Here is a 22,482-nt window from a genome sequence, read left to right on the forward strand (position 1 = left end):
AGCTCCAAACCAAGGGACTTAGGTCAGTGAGCAAGGAGCACATATCCCTTAGGACCGGTTGGAGTGCTATTACAGTAGGAGGCATGTGGAAAGAGAAGGGCATGTTGGTTATAGCAAAAAAAAAAAAAAAAAAAAAAAAAAAGAAGAAAGAAATTAAGCTAATATCCATCAATAAGGGAATAAATAAAATGTGGTGTAATTCCAGGAGGGGGTACTATACACCTATATAAAAGGAAGGAGCTAGAATTATGTTTAATGTCAAAAACACTGAGGAGCAAAACCAAGGAATGTGTATGGAACCAAAGTGTTTATATGAAAAAGTGGTGACTGATACTGTATATTTTCAATGATTATATATACATAGATATATATCTGTATGTGAATGGATTTTATAAAAGAGTCTGGAGTGATATATCATCCCTAAATCATGCCAAATCTCTGGGGAAATCGTGGGGGGAAGCAGGATGACAGCTGGTAGTTGGAAGAGATTGAAGGCTTATAGTATTTTCATTAAAATGGTTTAAATATTCTAACTTAAGTAAATATTCGGATGTTTCAAGCATTTTTGAAGTCACAGTTCAGTCTTCTAAGGTGGCATCTTCAAGTTCAGTAATGAGAAATGAGGCAGCAGCTTGGGAGCAAGGACCCAGCCCCGGGGCTTGCTCACCCAAGCCCTAACGCAGACAGCGAAGCAGCCTTGTCATGACTCAGCAGTGCACGTATCACGGAGATCAAGGTCGGTTTGGGGTGAAGGGAATCGTCGTGTTTGCCGTCTTTGCTGGTCCTGTAGCTGGTAGTCACACCTTCTTAGAAGTGGCATCAATAATTTAACATTAATTAATCATCATCTTTGGACGAGCTCTATTTTAGGTACCACTGGGGATTTAAACCAAAAAAAAAAGGAGAAGAAGGAAAGAGGGAAAAAATACCCTGAGTGGTATTTTTGTCCTTGACCTTAAAACCAGGCCAGGCCCTCATCTTGTCTCACTTGACTGAATTTGGTCTCCCTGCTTCTAGTCCTGCCCTCTGCTCTGTCCTCTACCTGTCACCAGAGTAATGACTCAAAAACACAACTCTGATCTGTGACCTTCCCTTTCTTCCGCTAGCCTCTTTTTCCACTTCCCCTGTCCCAGAGGACAGGTTTGACTTTATTAACATGCCTTTCAGTGCCCTTTCCCACCTGGCACTCATGGACCCTTCAGCCATGTGACAAGAGCCCTTGGCAAACTTCTTGCTGGTCCTAGAATACACTAGAGTGTTTTTAGTGTGGCGTGAACTTTCCCTCCCATCCTTCAGGACCCAACTCAAATACCCCTACTTCCACGAAGTCTTTTTGGACCTACTCTCTCCTTCTGAGGGCTCTTAACCTTGCACTTTGCCCCTCACTGACGTCACATCCTGTTGTATAACAACGATCAGTTATGCGTATTTCCTCTGGGATTGTCAACTTAGCATAAAGCTGTATCTGATTAATCTCTCTCTGTTTCTGGCCCAGTACCCTTCATCTAATAGGTACTCAAAAAATGGTTGAAAGTGTAGTGTATGTCCCAGTTGTCTTTGCCATGTAACCGATTACTCCAAAGCTCAGTTGCTGAAAACAACTATTTATTCTCGTGGAGTCTGTGGGTCAGGAATTTGGGCGGGCATGGCAGGAATGGCTACTCTCTGTTCCCCAGTGTCTGAGGTCTCAGCTGGGAAGATTCCAAGGCCAGGAGGCTGCTTGCAGCTGAGGAATCATAGGAGGGCTTGGCAGTGGTGCTGGCTGTGGATGGCAAGGTCTTTCGGGCTCTGGACAGGAGCACCCTACCCATGTGTCTTGGGCTTCCTCACAGCATGGCAGCCAAAATTCTTACACAGTGGCACGGACACTAGGTAGCAGAGCAGAAGCTGCATCACTGTTTATGATCTTACTCTGACATTCACAGGGTCACGAGCCCGTCCAGGTTCAAAGGGCAGGGAATTAAGCTCCATCTCTGATGGCATGGTCACATTGAAGAAGAGCTCATGGGACAGGAGATTTTTTTTTAAAAATGTTTACTTCTTTATTTTTGAGAGAGAGAGAGAGAGAGAGAGAGCGCGAGTGCGAGCGCGAGTGAGCAGGGGAGGGGCAGGGAGAGAGGGAGACATAGAATCCAAAGCAGGCTCCAGGCTCTGAGCTGTCAACACAGAGCCCAATGTGGGGCTCGAACTCACGAACTGTGAGATCATGACCTGAGCCGAAGCTGGATGCTTAACCGACTGAGCCACCCTGGTGCCCAAAGTTCTTATTTTTTTTTTTTTTTTAAGTTTATTTATTTTGAGCGGTGGAGGGCCAAAGAGCAAGGGAGAGAGAGAGAAACCTAAGCAGGCTCCGTGCTGTCAACGCAGAGCCCGATGCAGGGCTCAGTCTCACAAACCATGAAATCATGACCCGAGCCAAAATCAAGAGCTCCTGACCTGAGCCGAAGTCGGACGCTCAACCAACTGAGCTACCCAGGCGCCCGGGACAGGAGATATTGTTAAGTGGTGTTTGGAAAACACACCTTTCTGCCCTGGGAGAAATTAGTTCCGTAGCTAGAGCTAATAGCATTTAGCACTGTGGCTACTCCTGCACTGGTGGCTTCATGCCTATTGAGCACTTATTATGGGCCACGTATTAAGAGTTTTAAAGGGGGAACTCACTTAATCCTTCAACAATGTGGTGAAGATTGTATCTCTTTACAGATGAGGATACTGAGGCACAGAGAGGTTAAGTAACCAGCTAATGCTGTGAGAGGTCAAGGAGGGAGAAAATTCTGGAATTAGATCCTTCAGGTCTGTTCCGGGTTGTGGCACCACACATAGCACATAGGAGTCCGTGGCTGTCTCAGGGAATGGTTTTGGTGGTACTGAGGTGTTTGTGCCTATGGTCTTGGGAAGCTAAGCACACGGCCATCCTGGTTCTGTGGCTTCCCTGTGGGTATGGGGGTCTGTGTGTGCGTGCCCACACCTTGGTTAGGGCGCCTAGAGTGGGTGGTGACATTGGCCTAGTAGGACCTTCTTTGTGAAGGTGCTTTTCGTGATGCACCTTTCATGGGTGTCTCCAGCCTGACTTCATTGACCGGCTTCCCCCACCGCTTGCCTGGGGCTCTGTGTCTGTAAAGTGAAGTCACTAGTAAGAGTATAGACTTCATAGAGTCGCTGTGAACATTGACATTAGTTAATACACATAAGGCACTTGAACAGACTTTGTACCTCATCCAGCAAGTGCTGGCTCTTGTTGGCAAGGGCCAAGCTTTGTGTCTGTCTGTCCCCTCGTCCAGAAGGAGATCACATGGAGGTTCTTCAAGCTCACGCCACTTGTTGTCCTCCCTAGGCTGAAGGCTAAAAAGTGGGGATGCCCAGACCTTGTCCATTCCTGGAGTGGCCTTCCTGACTGCTCTCTCCCAGGCACTTGTGTTCCGTGAAGCTTTTATGCAGCCCAGTCTCTGCTCCGTGGAGGGTCTGTTTGGCATTTTAAACTTGAGGGCTGTACAGATTCCCCATCATAGTCTTTAGGGCCAGGTTGGCAAGAAAACCCAGTGGTTTATCCTCACTTATCACTAATGTTTACCTGGCACATTCAGCATGAGCCACAGACTGAGAAAAGTATTAGTCATGTTCGTGGTCTTGGAGAAGGTGACTGAACCTTGAAGGGCATCTCCTCATCTGGTAAATGTGGCTCTAATGACTTTGACCTTTCGTAGCGTGAGGATTAAATGAGATGATGGATGCAGAACAGTTAGGGTAGTGTCTGGCACACTAAAGTGCTGATCACTATCATCATTTATCTTCATTTTAAAGCAAAACATACTTGCTTATTTAAAATAATGGGAGAGGCGCTTGGGTGGCTCAGGCGGCTAGGCGTCCGACTTCAGCTCAGGTCATGATCTTGCAATTCACAAGTTCGAGCCCCATGTCGGGCTCTGTGCTGACAGCTCGGAGCCTGGACCTTACTTTGAATTCTGTGTCTTCCTCTCTTTCTGCCCTCCCCCACTCATGCTCCATTTCTCTCTCAAAAATAAACATTTAAAAAAATTAAAAAATAATAAAATAATGGGAAAATAAAAAGAAGAGAAAGGGAAAGTCACCCGTATTCTCACCACTCAAAGATTCAGCCTAGCATCATTATGTTTTCTTCGGTCGGTTTTCTAGGTAGATTTTTTTTTAAACATAATTTTACTATATATGCAGTTTCGCATTTTTAACCAAAAGTTGAACATCAGTGCTCCTTTTATGCGCTCATACTTCCAAAGATTTTTCCTCTGTTTAGATGATCTCATGTGGGTAGAAAGAAAGGGGACTCTTGAAATATTTGTTTGGTGGCTTTCGCAATATTATTTGATCTCTGGGGTTGCCTGTGAGATCACTGGATGGTACATTACATGATTCCCATTTTATGGATACGGAAACATACTAGCATGGCGGAATTTGTCCCGGCTGGGTGCTGAGTGAGCTCTGATGACTGGAGAGGCCACACTGGAAGAGCAGGTGTGGAATGGTGAGCTAGATCCTTTGTCACCTTGACATGCTCAGTCATGCTTCTTAAACATAGCCGTTGGGTCCCGTGCCTAGCGATGTGGCTTCACTGAGCCCCGGCATATTCTAAAAAATGCATGAGAAGCTAGTTTTCGCGGGCCCAGTGACCCCTCCTTGTCACTAACTCCTGAGTCATACTGCCCCTAGCTAGGTTCATCTAGGACTTAGTACAGAGGAAGAAGTGAGAGCATCCTTGGACATGTAGTATCTTGAAAAGCTAGCTAAGCGATGCCATGCATTTGTTTATGTGACTGGAGACTGTCACAACTAAATCTAAAAGGACATGGCCTGTCCTAATGACCATGGACTGTCCAAAGCAATATTCTTAATCTTTTTTTCTGGGTGTTGAATCGCTTTCAGAATCTTAAAATTTATGGACCCTTTTTCCAGAAAACACATACACGGGCATAGGACACAATTTTTCATTAACTGTAGGGCTCACAGGTGTCAATATTAGTCATATACTGGTACAAAACAAATTACCCCAGAACTTAAGGCTTAAAACAACAGTAAGTTCTTCTCGATTTTATTGTAAACCTAAAATTGTTCTTAAAAAAAATGTAGTCTTCCAAAAAAGGATTTTGATCGGAGAAGCTATGTGCGCTCTGTGAAAGCAGTAATTATGGCAGTTGTCGATAAAATTCTTAAAATGATACAAAAAGTCAACAAACAACACACACACACACACAAACAGTAAACGTTATCTCATACAGTTTCAGAGCATCTTAACTGGGTGGCTCTCACTCTGTGCCCCCCCGGGGGGGGGGGGGTTGGGGTTGCAGTCATCTTGGCTGGCCTTGAAGACCCACTTCCCGGGTGGCTCAGTTAAATGCTGGTTGTTGGAAGGAGGCCTCAGGTAGATCTGCCCAGAAGGCTGCTTTGATGTCCTCATGACATGGTGCATGTGATCCCAGAGAGCAAGGCAGAAACCCTGTTGACTATGGCCTAGCCCTGGAAGTCAAACTCCATTATTTCTGCATTTCCTATTGGTCGCACAGGTCAGCTCTAATGAGTGCATAGGGTAAGGTATGGAGGGTGACCTCTGGTCCTCTCCATGTGCGTCACCGTCCCTGCACATTGACCTGGAGGTTTTCCTAACCCTGTCATTTAGGGTTTCTATATGGGGGTTTCATTGCATGGGCATGGTTGATTAAATCATTGGTCGTTGGTGTTTGAGCTCACTCTAGTACCTATCTCTTCCTGGAGTTTGGGGGGTGGGGTTGATATTTTCAACCCTTTAAGGAAGGCCAGCTCCACTCTTGAAAGTGTCTACAGGCCCACCTTGAATCATTAGCATAACCCCTTAGGGGAAAAAGAGGCTCTTTATGAATGACAAAACACGTTTCTATCACTCAAGAAATTCCAAGGGTTTTCAAAGCTCTGAGCCACATACCAGGGACAAAGACCAAATACATATTTTCTATTATACCGTGTTAGTCAATAAAGAAGAAATTTTATACAGCAATCATACCTTATTTTTATTTTTGGTTAAAATTTTTTTTCCTACGTCTATAACTAGAACATACTCTTTGCAGAGGATGGAGGTTGGGAGGGAGTAAAATGTAAAGAAGAAAATAAAAATCACTTGCCATCCTATTACCCAGTATTTTCTCTTAAACTTTTTTAGGTTTACAACAAAATTGAGAGGAAGATGCAGAAGTTTCCCATATGCCCCTGCCTCCGCACACAATGGCATCATGCATTATCAACATCACTTGTCAGAGTGGTACATTTGTTACCAGGGATGTACCTGTACTGACACATCATCATCACCTGAAGCCCATAGTTTACCCTGTGGTTCATTCTTCTTGTAGTACATTCTGTGGGTTTGGATAAATGTATAATAAAATGTGCCCATCATTACAATATCACACAAAGTATTTTCACTGCCCTAAAATTCTCTGTGCTCTGCCTGTTCATCTCCCCACCCTCTGCAACCACTGGTCTTTTTATCACCTCCATGGTTTTGCCTTTTCTAGAATGCCATATAGTTGGATTCTTATAAAGCCTTCTTTTTAATTGGTTTCTGTCATTTAATACTATGTATTTAAAGTTCCTTCATGTCTTTTCATGGTTTGAAAGCTCATTTCTTTTTAATGCTGAATAGTATTGTGTTGTCTGGGTGTACCACAGTTTATCTGTTTGCCTACTGAAGGACATCTTGACTGCTTCCAACTTTTGACAATTAGGAATAAAGCCGATATAAACATTCATGAGCCGGTGTTTGTATAAACGAACATTTTCAGCACCTTTGGGTAATGCCATGGAGCACAAGTGCTGGATCATAGGGTAAGGGTATGCTTAGTTTTGTTAGAAACCCCCACTGTCTTCCAGTATGGCTATATTATTTTGCATTCCCACTAGCTATGAGAGTTCCTCCAGCCCTACATCCTTGCCAGCATTTGGTGTTGTCATTGTTCCAGATTTTGGCCACTCTTACAGGTGTGTGATGGTATCTTTTTGTTGTTTTCATTTATATTTCCCTGCGGATATGAGATGTGGAGCATCCTTTTATATGCTTACTTGCCATCTGATATCTTCTTTGGTGAGGTGTCTGTTAAGGTCTCTAGCCCCTTTTTTAATCCGTTGTTTTTTTTTTTTCTTCTTCTTATTTTTGAGTTTTAAGAGTTTATTGTATATTTTGGGTAACAGTCTTTTATCAGATGTGTCTTTTGCAAATATTTTTTCCCAGCCAGCAACTTGTCTTCTAATTCTCTTGATTTTGTCTTTCACAGAACAGAAGTTTAATTTTGATGAAGCTTAGCTTATCAATTATTTCTTACATGGATCATACCCTTGGTATTGTATCTAAAAAGGCGTCACCGTACCCAAGTTAATCTAGGCTTCCTCCTATGTTATATTCTAGGAGTTTTATAGTTTTGCAGTTTACATTTTGATCTGTGATTTGTTTTTAGTTAGTTTCTGTGAAGGGTATAAGGCCTGTGTCTAGATTATTATTATTTTTTTGCATGTGATGTTACGGTTGTGTGAGCCCCATTTGCTCAAGACACTGCCTTTGCTCTATTGGATCGCCTTTGCCCCTTTGTAAGATCACTTCACTGTATTTATGGGAGTCTCTTTCTGTGGTCTCTGTTTTGATCCATTGATCTATTTGTCCATTCTTTCTCCATTACCGTGCTGTTTCATTACTGTGGCTTTACAGTAAGTCATTTTTAAAAAAATTTTTTTAATGTTTACTTATTTTTGAGAGCGAGAGAGAGAGAGAGAGAGAGAGAGCGAGCACAAGTGGGGGAGGAGCAGAGAGAGAGGGAGACACATAATCTGAAGCAGGCTCCAGGCTCTGAGCTGTCAGCACAGAGCCCAACGCGGGGCTCGAACTCACAAACCGTGAGATCAAACCGTGAGATCATGACTCACAAACCCTGAGATCATGAGCCGAAGCCGGACGCTCAACCGACTGAGCCACCCAAGCGCCCCTATAGTAAGTCTTAAAGTTGGGTAGTTTCAGTCCTTCAACTCTGTTCTTCTCTTTCAATACAGTGTTGGCTGTTCTGGATCTCTTGCTTCTCTGTATAAAATTTAGAATCAGGTTGTTGGTATATACAAAATAACTTGCTGCGATTTTGATTGGGATTGCATTGGACCTATAGATAAAAGTTGGGAAGAACTGACATCTTGACAATATTGAGTCTTTTTATCTAAGAACATTGAGTTTTTTTCCATATATTTAGTTCCTTGATTTAGTTCTTTGATTTTATTTAGTTCTTTACCATTTTGTTAGATTTCTACCTATTTCATTTTTGGGCAGTACTAATGTATATGATATTATTTTCAATTTCAAATTCCTCTATTCATTGTTGGTATATGGAAGGCAATTGACCTTTATATATTAACCTTATATTCTGCAGTATTGTTGTCATCATTTATTTGTTCTAGGGTTTTGTTTTGTTTGTTTTTTTGTTAATTCCCTTAGATTTTTTTTATATAGACAATCGTGTCATCTGCAAACAAAGACAGTTTCTTTCTCTTCCTTCCTAATTTGTATATCTTGTATTTCCTTTACTTGCCTTACTGCATTAGCAAGGACTTGATAATATTGAAGAGAAGTATGATATTGAAAAGAAGTTGTAAGAAGGAAGATCCTTGCATTGTACTTGATCTTAGTGGGGAAGCTTTGAGTCTCTCACCATTAGGTCTGATGTTAGCTATAGGATTTTTGTAGATATTCTTTATCAAGTTGGAAAAACTCCCCCGTATTCCTAGTTTACTGAGTTTTTATAATGAATGGTGTTTGGATTTTGTCAAATGCTTTTCCTCCTTCTATTGATATGATCATGTGATTTTTCTTTTTAGCCCATTGATGTGCTAGATTACATTAATTGGTTTTCAAATATTGAATCAGCCTTGCATATCTGGGATAAGTCCCACATGGTCTTGGTGTATAATTCTTTCTGTAAATCATTGAGTTTGATTTGCTAATATTTTGGAGGATTTTTGCATCTGTGTTCATAAGAGGTATTGACCTGTAGTTTTCTTAGAATGCCTGTGTCTAGTGAGTATTAGGGTAGTGCTGGCCTCATAGAATGAGTTAGGAAGTATTCCATCTGTCTATTTTCTGAAAGAGATTATAGAGAGTTGTTATACTTTTTCCCTTAAATGTTCAATAGAATTTACCAGTGAATAAATTTACCATTTATTTTTATTTATCTAGGCCTGGTGCTTTCTGCTTTGGAAGGTTATTAATTATTGATTCGATTTCTTTAAGTATAGGTGTATTGAAATCATCTATTCCTTGTTTGAGTTTTCACAGATGGTGTCTTTCAAGGAATTGATCCATTTCATCTAGGTTATCAAATTTGTAGGCACAGAATTGTTCATAGGATTCCTTTATTATCCTTTTAATTTTCACAGACTCTGTAGTGATGTCTTTTCTTTCACTTTTGATATTAGTAATTGGTGTCCTTTCTCTTTTTTCTTAGTCTGGCTAGGGGCTTATTGATTTTATTGATCTATTCAAAGAACCAGCTTTTGATTTTGTTGATTTTTCTCTATTGATTTCCTGTTTTCAATATCATTGATTTCTCCTCTGATTCTTGTGATTTCTTCTGCTTACTTTGGACTTCGTTTGCTTTTCATTTTCTATTTTCCTAAGGAGGAAATTTACATTACTGATTTGAGATCTCTCTTCTTTTTGGGGCGCCTGGGTGGCTCAGTTGGTTGAGCATCCGACTTCGGTTCAGGTCATGATCTCACGGTTCATGGGTTTGAACCCCACGTCAGGCTCTGTGCTGACCGCTTGCTCGGAGCCTGGAGCCTGGAGCTTTGAATTCTGTGTCTCCTCTCTCTGCCCCTCCCCTGCTCCCACTGTGTCTCACTCTGTCTCTCAAAAATAAATAAATGTGTAAAAAAAAAATTAACATCTTTCTTCTTTTCTAATACATGCATTCAATACTATAAAATTTCCCTTGAAGCACTGTTTTCCCTGAATATCACACATTTTGATAAGCTGTGCTTTCATCTTCATTTAATTCAAAATACTGTACTTTTAAATATCTCTTGAGATTTCTCCTGTGACCCAGGTATTCTCTAGAAGTGTGTTGTTTGATATCCACAGTTCGGGATTTTCCAATTATTTTTCTGTTATTGATTTCTAGCTTAATACCATTGTGGTCTGCTAGCAGACAGTGTATGATTTCTAATCTTTTCAATTTGTTAAGGTGTGCTTTATGGCCCAGAATGTGGTCTGTTTTGGTGAATGTTCCATGTGAGCTTAAGAAGAATGTGTATTCTGCTGTTGTTGGATGAAGCGGTCAATAGTCGTCCATTATATTCAGTTGATTGATGGTGTTGAGTTCAGCTATGTCTTTACTGATTCTCGGCTTGTTAGGTCTGTCTATTTCTGACAGAGGTGTACCGAAGTCACCAGCTATGATAGCAAATTCATCTGTTTCTCCTTACAGTTCTATTCAGTTTTTGCCTCATCTAGTATGTTGTTGTTATGTGCATACGTGTTAAGAATTGGTGGAGAACTATGTAATGTCCTTCATCATCAGTGATAACTTTCTGTACTTTGAAATCTGCTCTGTCTGAAATTAATGTCGCGACTCCCGCTTTCCTTTGGTTAGTGTTCACATGGTGTGTTTTCCTCCACCCGTTTACTTTTAATCTACACGCATCTGTATATCTAGAGTGGATTTCTTGTAGATAAGATGTAGTTGGGTTGTTTTTAGATCCACCCTAACAATCCCTGTCTTTTGGTTGGCACATTTAGACCAGCGATTGACATTCGAAGTGATTACTGATATAGTTGGATTAGTATATACCACATGCGTCACTGTTTTGCATTTGTTGTCCTTGCTCTTTGTTTTTATTTTTGTCTTCTACGCTTTTTCTGCTTTTGGTGCAGTTCTATATAATACTGCTCAATTCTATATAATACTGTGAATACTTGTTCTTTTGTTTTAAATTACATAAGTGATATTTGCTTGTTGCAGAGGAATTCAAAAAGTATAGGAATGTCTAAAGGAAAAAAAATTAATTAAAAAAAAAAAGGTGATCCCTGCCCAGGGGGAGTCTTCTGTTGTAGCCTTAGAGGGAAGATGGGAGGGGCCATGAGGTTAGGGGATGCCTGAGCCCCAGGTAGGGGACCTGGTTCTCTTTGAAGTCTCAGAAAGTGAGGGGCAGTGCTGGAGAAGGAACTATGGAGGGTGGGGTGCACAAAGGGAATAAGACTGAGGAAAATAAGGTAATTTTTACTTCTATGTTAGGGTCCATTCCCTAAGAATGGCATTATCTTCAGGGGTCAAAAGCCCTTTGTGGGGCAGGAAGGAAATTAAGGAGATAACGAAAACATGGGTGCAGCTGAATGTGTGTGACTCAAGTACAACCCAGTACTTATTTGTTTGTTTGGCAGTGCTGCTTATAACCTGCTTCTGGCTTGGACAAGTTGTTCTGACCCCGCTGCCCTGGCTCCTTAATGCCACTTAACACTGTTTGCTTTTCAGGGGGTGGTGTGTACTATCCAAGGACCAAGCACTTTGGGAAGGTCTGTGGGTTGGATGCGGGCTGGGGCTGAGTAAGCTCAGCACTGCCTCACAATAGCCAGTGTCTGATGGGCCGCCCGTCCACCCAGTCACTGGGAAAGAGTGAAACTTTCTTGACCCAAATCGATGTGGAGTGTGCAGAAGGAAGGAGCTGAAAGCCACTGAGAGCTTGAACGTTAGGACATGTTTTCTCATTTGGACACCTGGTTGCCACTATGTGGAGACACCCAGGAGGAGCAGTTCCTGACCCTGCCATGCACTGGGCATTTTAGAAATGCGAATGCCCAGTTCCCTCAGGTGGGGTCCAGGCCCTGCTATTTTGTAAAGCTCCCTGGTGATAGTACCGTAGAGCAAGGTTGAGAAGTAGCGTCTTCAAGGAAGAAGCTGGCTCCTGACCTGCCTCCAGCCTTCTTTGCAGCGGGCGGCGACGAGTGGTGGTGGCTGTTGGTTAACAGAACGCTGAAGTGCAAAGAGACCTAAATGTTATGACTATAGTTACATTGTTTTCAGAGTTCTGCGTTTCTAGAGAACTGCAAACATTTGATTTAAATGTCACCATATAGATATTTTAAGTTGTCATAAAAAGAGTACACATAGTCAAAATGTTATACACTACATTTTAACAGACTGAAAATAACTAATGAGCTGTCTTCTCAATGACTTTCGATATCGTAATCAATGCTGTCAAACAGAATGGATCGGGTAAATTCACACACCACCATGATCTGTTGATTCGGTTCCCACCCCTCATTTTTTCAGTTCCCACTTTCTGGTGCTGAAGCCAAGATGAGGTTCTGGGCAAGATTTCGTTTGGGGGAAAAGATTCTCCGTGAATTACGGTTCATAAGCCACGGGTCTTGCCTTGCAGGGTCTGTTTTAAAGTCTGTCATCTTGTCGATTAGATCAGCTTGCTTTGAGGTACAAGCCCTGCCCCCCCTCCCCCTGCAAGCTGCGCCCCCGGACTGGGCTTAGAGCTGCGTCCTGCTAGTACTTGAGCTGTACCGGCTGTTCACCAGCTGGACCCCCATCAGATAGGTTTACGCTGGGGGCAGCTGCGATTCCTTTCTAGAGGGGGAGAGGGAAGGTTTCACGGAGTGGAAGTGCGCTGCAGCTGTGGGTGGCCCAGAGATGCTGTCATTGTCAAGGGGCCGTTGGAATGTCCTTGGGTGATCCCTGGCCAAACCCTGTGGATCCAGAGCTACAGAACGTTCCAGCCAGAAAGGGTTAGCTAGCGGCTCTTTACGGAGGAGTATTTGTGGGCTGGACTGTGTATCAGGGGCTTTGCACATGTTCTCTTACTGAGTCTTTTCGATAGCTCTGGGAGGCACACATAATTATGCCCTTCTTCCAGATGAGGAAACTGAAGCTTGGGGAGGTTAAGTTACTTATCCAGAGTCACAGCTAGGAAGTGACAAAGTCAGCATTGGCACATGTGCTAGTCTACTCCCAAGCCTTCTTAGAAATCATTTTAGGGGCACCTGGATGGCTCAGTCAGTTGTGTCCAACATCAGCTCAGGTCATGATCTCACGGTCTGTGGGTTTGAGCCCCACATCGGGCTCTGTGCTGACAGCTCAGAGCCTGGAGCCTGCTTCGTGGATTCTGTGTCTCTCTCTCTCTCTGCCCCTCCCTCACTCACACTCTGTCTGTCTGTCCGTCTCTCTCAAAAGTAAATAAACATTAAAAAAATAATATTGTGGTTGAAGAGATTCAGGTCTAGAAAGAAAAAGCAACTTGTCCCAGATGACACATCCTGCTCCAATTCCTGGCAGAGCTGTGGCTAGAACTCACCTGCCTCGCTGCTGTGCCCGGCTGCTGCTGCTTCAGGGAAGGAAGCCCAAGGGCATGTGCCCCCTCCCACCTGCTCAGTAGCTCAGGCAGGATCAGCGTTAGGCTGGCATGGAATGAGAAGTGAAACTCACCATATTTCCTCACCCCTGAGTCTACTGGGGAGACCGTGTTAAGAAAAACATGGAGGAGGCAGAGGGGACCCCAGAGAAGCATATCCCAGGTGGAAGGCAGGGGGACTGGTGGGTAATCAGAGCCACCATACTAAGGGCAGGCTTGCTTCCTTGTTATGGGTCTGCACTGTCAGCCCCCCATCACCTGCCATTGGCAACGTGTGGGCATCTGGGCAGCAGGGATCCGCTTCAGCCCTGCACATTCACACTCAGGGGCACTCACTCGACTTAAAGCTGCTGCAGCCTGCAGGAGCTCAGCTCTGCCCCCATTCAAGGAGGGTAGAGGAGGTAAGTCACACTCCTCCACGTGGTGTCCCGGGAGTAGCCACATTCGAAAACACAGGCTGCAGCTCCAAAGAAAGGGTGCCGGGACTCCTCCCTGCCTGCAGGCCCAGATTGCAAGACGGTTGCTTTTATTTGTTTTCATCTGACTGTGTGCCAGGGATTCAACTTTTCCTGCTCGTTTTATTAAAAACTTTATAAACAGCGTTAATAAATAGATATAAAACCGCCACACAGATGACAAACAGAGGGACTAAATGAAACTCCCAGGGGTCAGCTGTTGAATAAGTAACAGAACCACGACTTTGCGCGATCCGATTTCCATATATGCAAATTAGGGACAGAGCTTTACCACCGAGTGTTTTAATTAATATTTATAAATCACAGAGCGCCTCCGAAAGGGCCAGTAAGCTATTTATATTACCATGTCATACAAACAACAAAGCCTTTGGAGATTGCTGCCTGCGATGCATCTTGGTCTGAGGAGTAAGCGAGCCTGTGTGTGTGTCCCCCGCAGGTATAGTGCTGGCACAGCGGCATGTTGCCGTCCAGGAAGGACCCCTGTACCGCACGGAGGGCTCCCACATCACCATCTGGTGCAACGTGAGTGGCTACCAGGGGCCTGCTGAGCAGAATTTCCAGTGGTCCATTTACCTGCCGTCCGCCCCAGAGCGCGAGGTCCAGATCGTCAGCACCGTGGACTCTTCCTTCCCTTATGCCATCTATACCCAGCGCGTCCGTGGGGGGAAGATCTACGTGGAGAGGGTCCAGGGGAACTCGGCCTTGTTGCACATCACCGATCTCCAGGCCCGGGATGCCGGGGAGTACGAGTGCCACACACCCAACACGGATGAGCGGTACTTTGGGAGTTACAGTGCCAAGATGAACCTAGTAGGTAAGGAGGTGATGTTTCCCTTGGCTGGTGTCCCACCCGAGCAGGTCCACTCAGGCCGCTGTTAACAAAATACCGCAGACTGGGTGGCTTCAGCAACAGGCATTTACTTCTCACGGTTCTGGAGGCTGCGAGTCCAAGATCCAAGTGCCGGCACAGTCGGTTCTGGGCGGGGGAGGCCCTCTTCTGGGTAGCCGACTTCTGACTTCTCATTGTCTGCTCCCGTGGCAGAAAGGGAATGAGAGAGCTCACTGAGGTCCCTTTCCAAGGGCACTAATCCCATTCATGAGGGTTCCACCTTCCTGACTTAATCACCCCCCGCAGAGGCCTCACCTCCAGACACCACTGTGTGTGGGACCCACTGGGATTTACCATGTGGATTTGGGGGGGGGGGAGGGGAGGAAATAAACATGGAGTCCATAACACCGAGTCGCTTCTTTAATAGTGCAACTTTATTTCACTTGAAAAAAAAAACCAAAAGACCAAAGTTCCCCACACATTTGAGTGGTTAACACCTAGCATGAGTGAACAAAGGTTGTGGGTTCGCTTGTGAATACATAGCAGGTTGAGGCTAAAACTTATGAAAACTGTAGTGCAGGTGTTAAGATTTCAGAGAAGGAAGGGGCACCTAAGTGGCTCAGTCAGTTAAGTGTCCCGACTTCAGCTCAGGTCACGGTCTCACAGTTCGTGAGTTTGAGCCCCGCATCAGGCTCTCTGCTGTCAGTGCAGAGCCTGCTTGGGATCTTCTGTCCCTCTCTCTCTGCCCCTCTCCCGCTCTCTCTCTGTCTCTCTCTCAAAAATAAACATAAAAAAAAAAAAAAAGAATTCAGAGAAGGCTAACGGACCCTGTAGCTGGTGAAAGGGGATAGGGGATACAAGGCAAGGACATCTGTGGTTGCCCGAAGAAATGACGAGAAAGACGGAGCATAGGACATCAGCTGGAAGAGAAGTGAAAGGGCTTGCAGATGGCAGGCCCTTGGACCGGCTCAGTGACACCGGGGGCACTGCTCAGTCAGGAAGCAGATACGGCTGTAGGTCCTTGCTCAGACGGGAGCTGGCGGTAGGGGAGGGGACACATTTAGGTGTGGATGGCACTGGGCCCCCATGCTTGCTGACATGAAAGGTCACCAGTATCGAGGCTGGTCTTCTTTTTCTGCCCGAGTCATGATCTCCAGGCATAGTTGTGATAATAAAAACTGGAAAGTTAAGACTTGGGGCAGAAGGACAGAACAGCCTTGGTATTGTTGACCGTCCTCATGGGTGAACATTGCAGCCCCACACTGTCCACCCAGAAATCCCCCCGCCCTCCATGCCAAGCTCGCCGTTCCTGCCACGTCCTATCAGGAGGCCTGCGAGAGCCAGGCCCGAGGTGGGTGTGCTGAGGAAACACACACTGGTTGTCATTGGGGTGTCCCCATCAGGCCGAGAGGGGCTGTGTTTAGTCTCCAGAGTACGGTTCCGACCAAGTGGCCAAGAGGCAGCGTCCTCGCTTGCCCAAACTATGGCTTCTTCCAGCCCAGACCACTTTGACACATGAATTATATGAAAATCCAGCCTATCAGACAACCAAGGATGCTCTTGCTTTCCTCTACCAAAAAGATTTTCTGAAACCTAGCCTTCGTAGAGCAATGCATTGCTGACGTGAGTCGGGGGGAGGTGGGGGTGGGATGGCGAGCAGGGAGGAGGTGAGCCGGGCACACAGAAATGTAAACTTCTAGGAACTGTTTCCTTTGGAAGATCGGTCAGAAGCCAAGTGAAAGTATCCTGAAGTGGTACCAAAGCAAACCATCTGAGCTTAAAAAGAGAATTCGTTTCACGCAGTATTTTCAGGGACTTCGTTTAGTACGTGAAACAAAATACATCCCGCCTGTTATCTAAAAGTTATTAAAATACCGAACAGGTAAGTGTCAAAAAATTGCAGTCCAAACCCAAAGAGAAAATCCCTTCTGTTTCTGTGCCACCTGGGGTCACCTGCGGCCTCACGGTGATTGCCGAAGGCTGGGCGGGGTGGGCAGCTGGCCCCCGTGAGTGTGAGACTGATTCTGTGGCTTTGTGACCATGTGCTCGGGATGCTTCTGTGTTGCAGTGATCCCTGACACTCTGCAGACCACGGCCATACCGCAGACTCTGCACAAAGTGGAGCAGGACCCTCTGGAGCTGACTTGTGAGGTGGCCACGGAGACGTTCCAGCACAGCCACCTGTCTGTGGCCTGGCTCCGGCAGAGAGGGGGCGAGAAGCCCGTGGAGGTGATTTCCCTGAGCCGAGATTTCGTGCTTCACTCCAGCAGCGACTATGCGCAGAGGCAGAGTCTGGGGGAGGTACGGCTGGACAAGCTGGGGAGCACCACCTTCCGCCTCACCGTCTTCCACCTGCGGCCCTCTGACCAGGGCGAGTTCTACTGTGAGGCTGCCGAGTGGATCCAGGATCCGGATGGCTCGTGGTATGCCATGACCCGAAAGCGTTCCGAGGGAACCGTAGTCAACGTCCAGCCCACTGGTCAGTCTCTCTCGTCCCCATTCTCTGCCTGACGGTGCGGGTTGTCAGACGCTGGGAGGGTGTGCCAACTCCTTCTCTGGTGACCTCTGAAAGTCCTAGGAATGTACAGATACCTACGTACCATCTGACCGACTAGTGAGTCTTGGAGAGGGCAGCCCGGACCGAGTCTGGCTTACAGACCTGGTTTCTTGGACCTACCTGGAATTTTATATTTCCTTGAATTACAAATTCATTTTAAAAACTGGGAGATGTCACATAAACTGTTTGTGTCTGATGACTGGGTTCCCCCATTAGCCACACTGGTCTGCCCCCTTTGATGATGTTGCCTGTTTTGGGGACCAGTCCTGTTTCGTTTGTGAAAGACATTTGAGATTGTGAGCCTTCCACCAGAGGTATGAAATTATGATCTAGAGAAATTTTGGCTTAAGTTATTATTTTTTTATATTAATGATATGTCTTTGGTGGTGTTTTACCATTTCCGAAATGCTTAATCGCCTATTCCTTCAGAGTCCCTCAGAAGTTCTGCGAGGTCAGGCAGTGGTGGGACAGATGCCAGGGGCAGATTGCTGTGTGGGGGTTCCCGAGAGAGGTCATGGGAGGGTTTGGCAAGGCCAGCCTGGTGAGTGCCAGATTCTTCCATAAATCTGGTGAAAGAGGAGGTCAAGTGACATGTTTATAGCTGGGGCAAGAAGATGGCAGCACCATGAGCCGATTCCTTTCCTGCCTGCTCGTATTATTCTCCCGCAGTCTCACACTGTGCTCCCCATGCCCCTGAGTCCAGCTGTGCTCCAGATCAAAGCCGACCACTGTCGCTGGCTGCCTCCGCGGGGCTGGGGGAGGGCTCTCCATGAGCCTTCAGTCCCCTGGCTTTGGTTGCAGGGTGGTGATTGTGCCATCATCAGGCACAGCAGTGGCCTGCGGACCTTCCTTGTGTTGCCGCTCACCTCTGGCGAGGGGCTGGCGTTGGAGATGTGTAGTGCAGCAGGTGAGCTGTGGTGCCAGTGGGGTCTCCTCTTCGGGACCTGTCCTTAATATCACACTCCCATTTGCTACATATAGTCAGTGGCCTTGGTCTTTTGCCACTCATTCATAGGTCCCTGTAGAGCAGTGCTTCCAACTTGCCCAACAGTCTGCTTTCCTGAACCAGGCACCTGGGCTGGGATCTGGGAAGCTGGATTTCCAGTACACTGTCCAGGCGATTCCACCACCACTCGTGTCGTCAAGCACAGCTCCACGGGTGATAGGGCAGGAGTGATTCTCTGGACATCTGATGGGCTTTGATGAGAAGCGTCGGCTCCCGGAAAGGGAGTGTTTTATCTGCTCTGCAGGACCCAGAGCGTTTAGCAGCTTCTGGATCTTCCAGTACTAAGACATCTGTGGAAGCCACTTGATTTCATATTTATCCTTTCCCTTCCTGGATGGTTTTAAGATCGGCTTCAAAAGTCTGGACCAAATTTTGAATCTTAATGCTTTTAAATTAGGTTGCATCAGTTAATCTTTATTTTAATCTTACCAATTTGGGATTAGGACTTTTTGCATTTGCCCAGCAAATGTATTCAGACGAAGCCAGCAAAGGGAAAACCAGATTGGAAAAAAAAAAAAAAATTGATGGTGTTACTCTGTGCCTCTGGGCTCTTCGGGTTCAATGGTTGCAGCCCCAGCTTTGTTCTTCTCTTAGTTCATTTCAGTAAACATTTAAGATGTCTCTGCTGCATTCAAGGTGTGGCACCGGGGTTTCAAAGATGAACGCCTCTTGGAGGCTGCACTCAGGGAAGGTGTGGATGTGAAGGCCGGTGGCTAAGTAGAGTGTATTGAATGCTGCGATGCTATTGTGCGTCCAGCGCTCAGGGACACGGTGACTGGGGGGTGGTCTCGCAACATTAAGTTTTCCCTGGATGGGAGCATTAAGGCAAATCCAAGAAAGCCAACGAGTTTGGTGAGTTGAGCCAAATCTGAAGCCTGCAGAGGCGTCAGAGGGACAAGCATAAAGGCTCAAAATTGTGTGCTGTGTTTGGCAAGCAGAGAGGAGTCCAGCGTGGGGCGAGCTTGTGTCCTGGGAATGAATGAGGAGAAGAGGAAGGAAAGGCGGCCAGAAGCCCCACATATTGTGATCTGGAGCTTGGCCTTGACTCCACCGACCAGGTGTTTGCAAGCTGTTCTTGGGATCTTAGGAAGCCCTTAGAGCTGGCTGAGAGGTTGCACGTGGAGGTGTGTGTGTGTCCATGTGTCTGTGCGCGCCAGGAGGTGCTGGAGGAAGGCGTGTGAGGGCCACAGCGTTCCCTCGCCTGCTTCAACCAAATGCTGTCTATATTGGGCGACACAAGGTTTTGTAGGAACAAAGTCCCTTGCCTCTGCACCACCCCCGCCCCCCACCAAGGAATGCTTAAAAATCACTGCTGCAGATACTTAGAGAGGGGAAATAGAGATTTTAAAGGAAGGAATGACAGTTAGATCTGGGTTCTAGAAGCAAAAAGCCATGGAGGCCAGGTGGAGGTTGATTAAGCAGGTTGGGTCTGATGTGGAGAGACCAGGTAAGAGAGAGCTGTAAGGCCAAGGTCAGGTCGGTAGCAGTGCCTGGAAGGCACGAAGTGAGTGCTAGAGACAGAGTAGGGGGCATCACTGTGCAAGGCAATCCGTGGGATTGCCTGGGAACTCTGAGGCCAGGGCTCTGGGTGATTCCTTGAATGGGGATAGGGAGGGAGGGGGAAGGAAAGTTATCGAGAGTGTGCAATGTCCTGCTTAAAAGCCTCTGCTTCCCCACTGGTGGCAGCGCTGGTTGTCTTTTCTTCTGTTTCTGTCGATTTTAGTCAGGGAGTCTGTCCTGCATGCAGACTCTTAGAGAGAGAGATGCTAGCAGGTGAAGCACCATCCATGCGTCATCTTAGAGGCTGAGAGCTTAGAGCTCTTAGAGCATCTTAGAGCTTAGAGGCTGAACCTGGGAGGCATGAGAGCCTTCCACTGTCTCACTGTGCGTGGGATGCTGTTAGTGGTGATGAGCCCTTCTTTGAGTACCCCCCCATTCCTGATCAGACACCCAGCTTTCTGAAGGGTGCTTGGATTCATTGTCCATTTCAGAGGTCATTAGCTTTTGGTGGAAGTGGGTAAAAATTTTCCCTCTCCATCTTTCTTGAGATTTTATCTGACAGGTGGTAACTCATGGAGAGACTTTGGTTTTCCCTTTGCCCTTGGAATTGTGTGAAGGGTTGTCTTACCTGTGTCTGATTTCCAGTACCCATGTGGCAGTGGAGACCATATTTCAGTGTATGTATTTTTTTGAGCGTTTATGAGGATTGGGGTCAGCACTGTAATTTTGTCTCACGTGTCAGTGGGGGTGAGTCCTACAACATTTGCAGAAAGTGTTTGCAATCCTGCTGCTTACATGGGGTTCTGGGAGTATATAGATCAAGGGTAGGCCTGGGTAAGCGATGTCAGGGATGATAGACCTTGTTGACCTCTGCGTCATAGGCTGCAGACGGACCCCCACGCGTCTTAACTGAGGTAACAAGCCCCTTAGACTGTCTGGGTCTAGCTGCCTTTGAGTTCTGTCTGTGACCCTCAGGAATTTCTCTGAAGACTCTGGGTTTTTCTCTGAAGACAAGCGGGGAAGTGCTGTGGTTGGCACTGTAAAGAAGGCATGGGGGGTGGGAATTTGCTGGTGCACTTGGGTTAGCCGGGGGCCCTCATTCACCCAGAAGGCATCCATCGTTTTGTTAATTCGTTTTCTTAGACAAAGAGTTCACCGTGCGGCTGGAAACGGAGAAGCGGCTGTACACGGTGGGTGAACCGGTGGAGTTCAGATGCATCCTGGAGGCTCAGAACGTTCCCGACCGTTACTTTGCCGTCTCCTGGGCCTTCAACAGCTCACTCATTGCCAGCATGGGGCCCAACGCAGTGCCGGTCCTCAACAGTGAATTTGCCCATCGGGAAGCCAGGGGCCAGCTGAAAGTGGCCAAAGAGAGTGACAGTGTCTTTGTGCTGAAGATCTATCACCTCCGCCAGGATGACAGCGGGAAATACAACTGTCGTGTGACAGAGAGAGAGAAAACGGTCACCGGGGAATTCATCGACAAGGAGAGCAAGCGGCCCAAGAACATCCCCATCATCGTCCTCCCCATCAGTAAGTAGAGAAGATGTGCTGTCTCCTTCTGCTCCCCGTGGTCTGGTCTGTAGCTGGCATCATTTAAGAGGAGTCAGGGGACAGATGAGCTGCGGGGGAGGGGGAGGGAGGGGAGGGCGGGGCTTTTGGAACTCAAGGGTTCAAGTCAGCTCTGGCAGGCAAAACCAGTTCACCTGTCTCCCTTCTCCACTCACCTGCCCACACTTAGCAACCCCCAGTTAGGCAGAGCGCGGGGGTATGTCTGCAGGCTGGAGGGGGCATCCCAGATCTGAGCACTGGCTGCCCTCTGTCAACACCAGCACTGCCAGCTCAGCTTGGAGGAAAATCAGGAATCCAGGACGCCTGTTGGCTCCCATGTGGGAATTAAGTCCCAGATGGAGTGGGTAGAGGCCTACCTTGAAATCTCACTTATGAGGGTTGGCCTTTTGTGGGAGGATTTTAAATCTGAGAGCACATTATTAAAAAGGATTTGCTGTCTGGGTTTTGGGGGTATAAGGGTTGGCATTTCCCTAAATGTCTCTTCCCTATTGAAATTGTGTTTTCAAAGTCAGTGGGTGGGACCTCTTACGTCTTCCTGGAGCATAGCCTTCCTTTTAAAGCTTAGCCAGTTTCCAAGGATGCTTGGTGGGCCCCCACCTCCATGTAAGCTGGCCTCGTCTGGGTCTGGGTGGGTGACGGTTGTGGCTGGGGACTCGGGCACGACCTGTGTTTGCTCCTGTTGTGTTTAATCATCCATAGTATCAGGATGTTTTCATTAACATCTCAATTCTCTCCTAGTTCTGTTTTTAGTAAAAAGAGAATTAAACTTTTAATGCCATGATTTTAAACAAGACAGGGAAGTTTTAAAACTAACCTTTAACCTTTTCTCAACTACTCAAACTGTTCTCTCCCCTAGCCTTGTGATGATTCCCTTTACATATTTATTTACACCTGTACGTTTTTGATGTAGTTCTCTTCAAGCGAGAAGGAAAGAGTAGACACAGGGTCTTGCCTACTTCTTTCTTTTCTCACCAACAGGGTTCCTTTCTTTCGTACTTCTGTTTTTGTTTTTTTTTTTAAATCTCTCTCACACACCTAATTATCTTGACATTGTTTTGTTTCTTAGACTTTTTTTTTTCTTTGCAATGCCTAGCATGGTGCTTTGCATAGGGTCGGTGCTTGCTGAATATTTGTAGAGTTGAAATTGTTGAACTGA

At 46.2% G+C, this 22,482-nt stretch overlaps 1 protein-coding gene across 5 annotated transcripts in view; it reads left to right on the top strand.

Annotated features, from left to right (window-relative positions):
* The window catches only part of IGSF3 (immunoglobulin superfamily member 3), a 92,883-nt gene that overhangs the window by 39,262 nt on the left and 31,139 nt on the right, over positions 1–22,482 (top strand). For all 5 annotated transcript variants that reach the window (XM_019457970.2, XM_019457973.2, XM_019457974.2 and 2 more), the window contains exons 3-5: positions 14,299–14,676; positions 16,760–17,170; positions 20,898–21,287. In XM_019457970.2, coding sequence (XP_019313515.2) covers positions 14,299–14,676; positions 16,760–17,170; positions 20,898–21,287 — 1,179 coding nt within the window. The remainder of the gene's footprint in view (positions 1–14,298; positions 14,677–16,759; positions 17,171–20,897; positions 21,288–22,482) is intronic.

This window comes from Panthera pardus, unplaced genomic scaffold, assembly GCF_024362965.1.
Source record: "Panthera pardus isolate Hobbes unplaced genomic scaffold, ASM2436296v1 HiC_scaffold_11, whole genome shotgun sequence".
Lineage (NCBI taxonomy): Eukaryota > Metazoa > Chordata > Mammalia > Carnivora > Felidae > Panthera > Panthera pardus.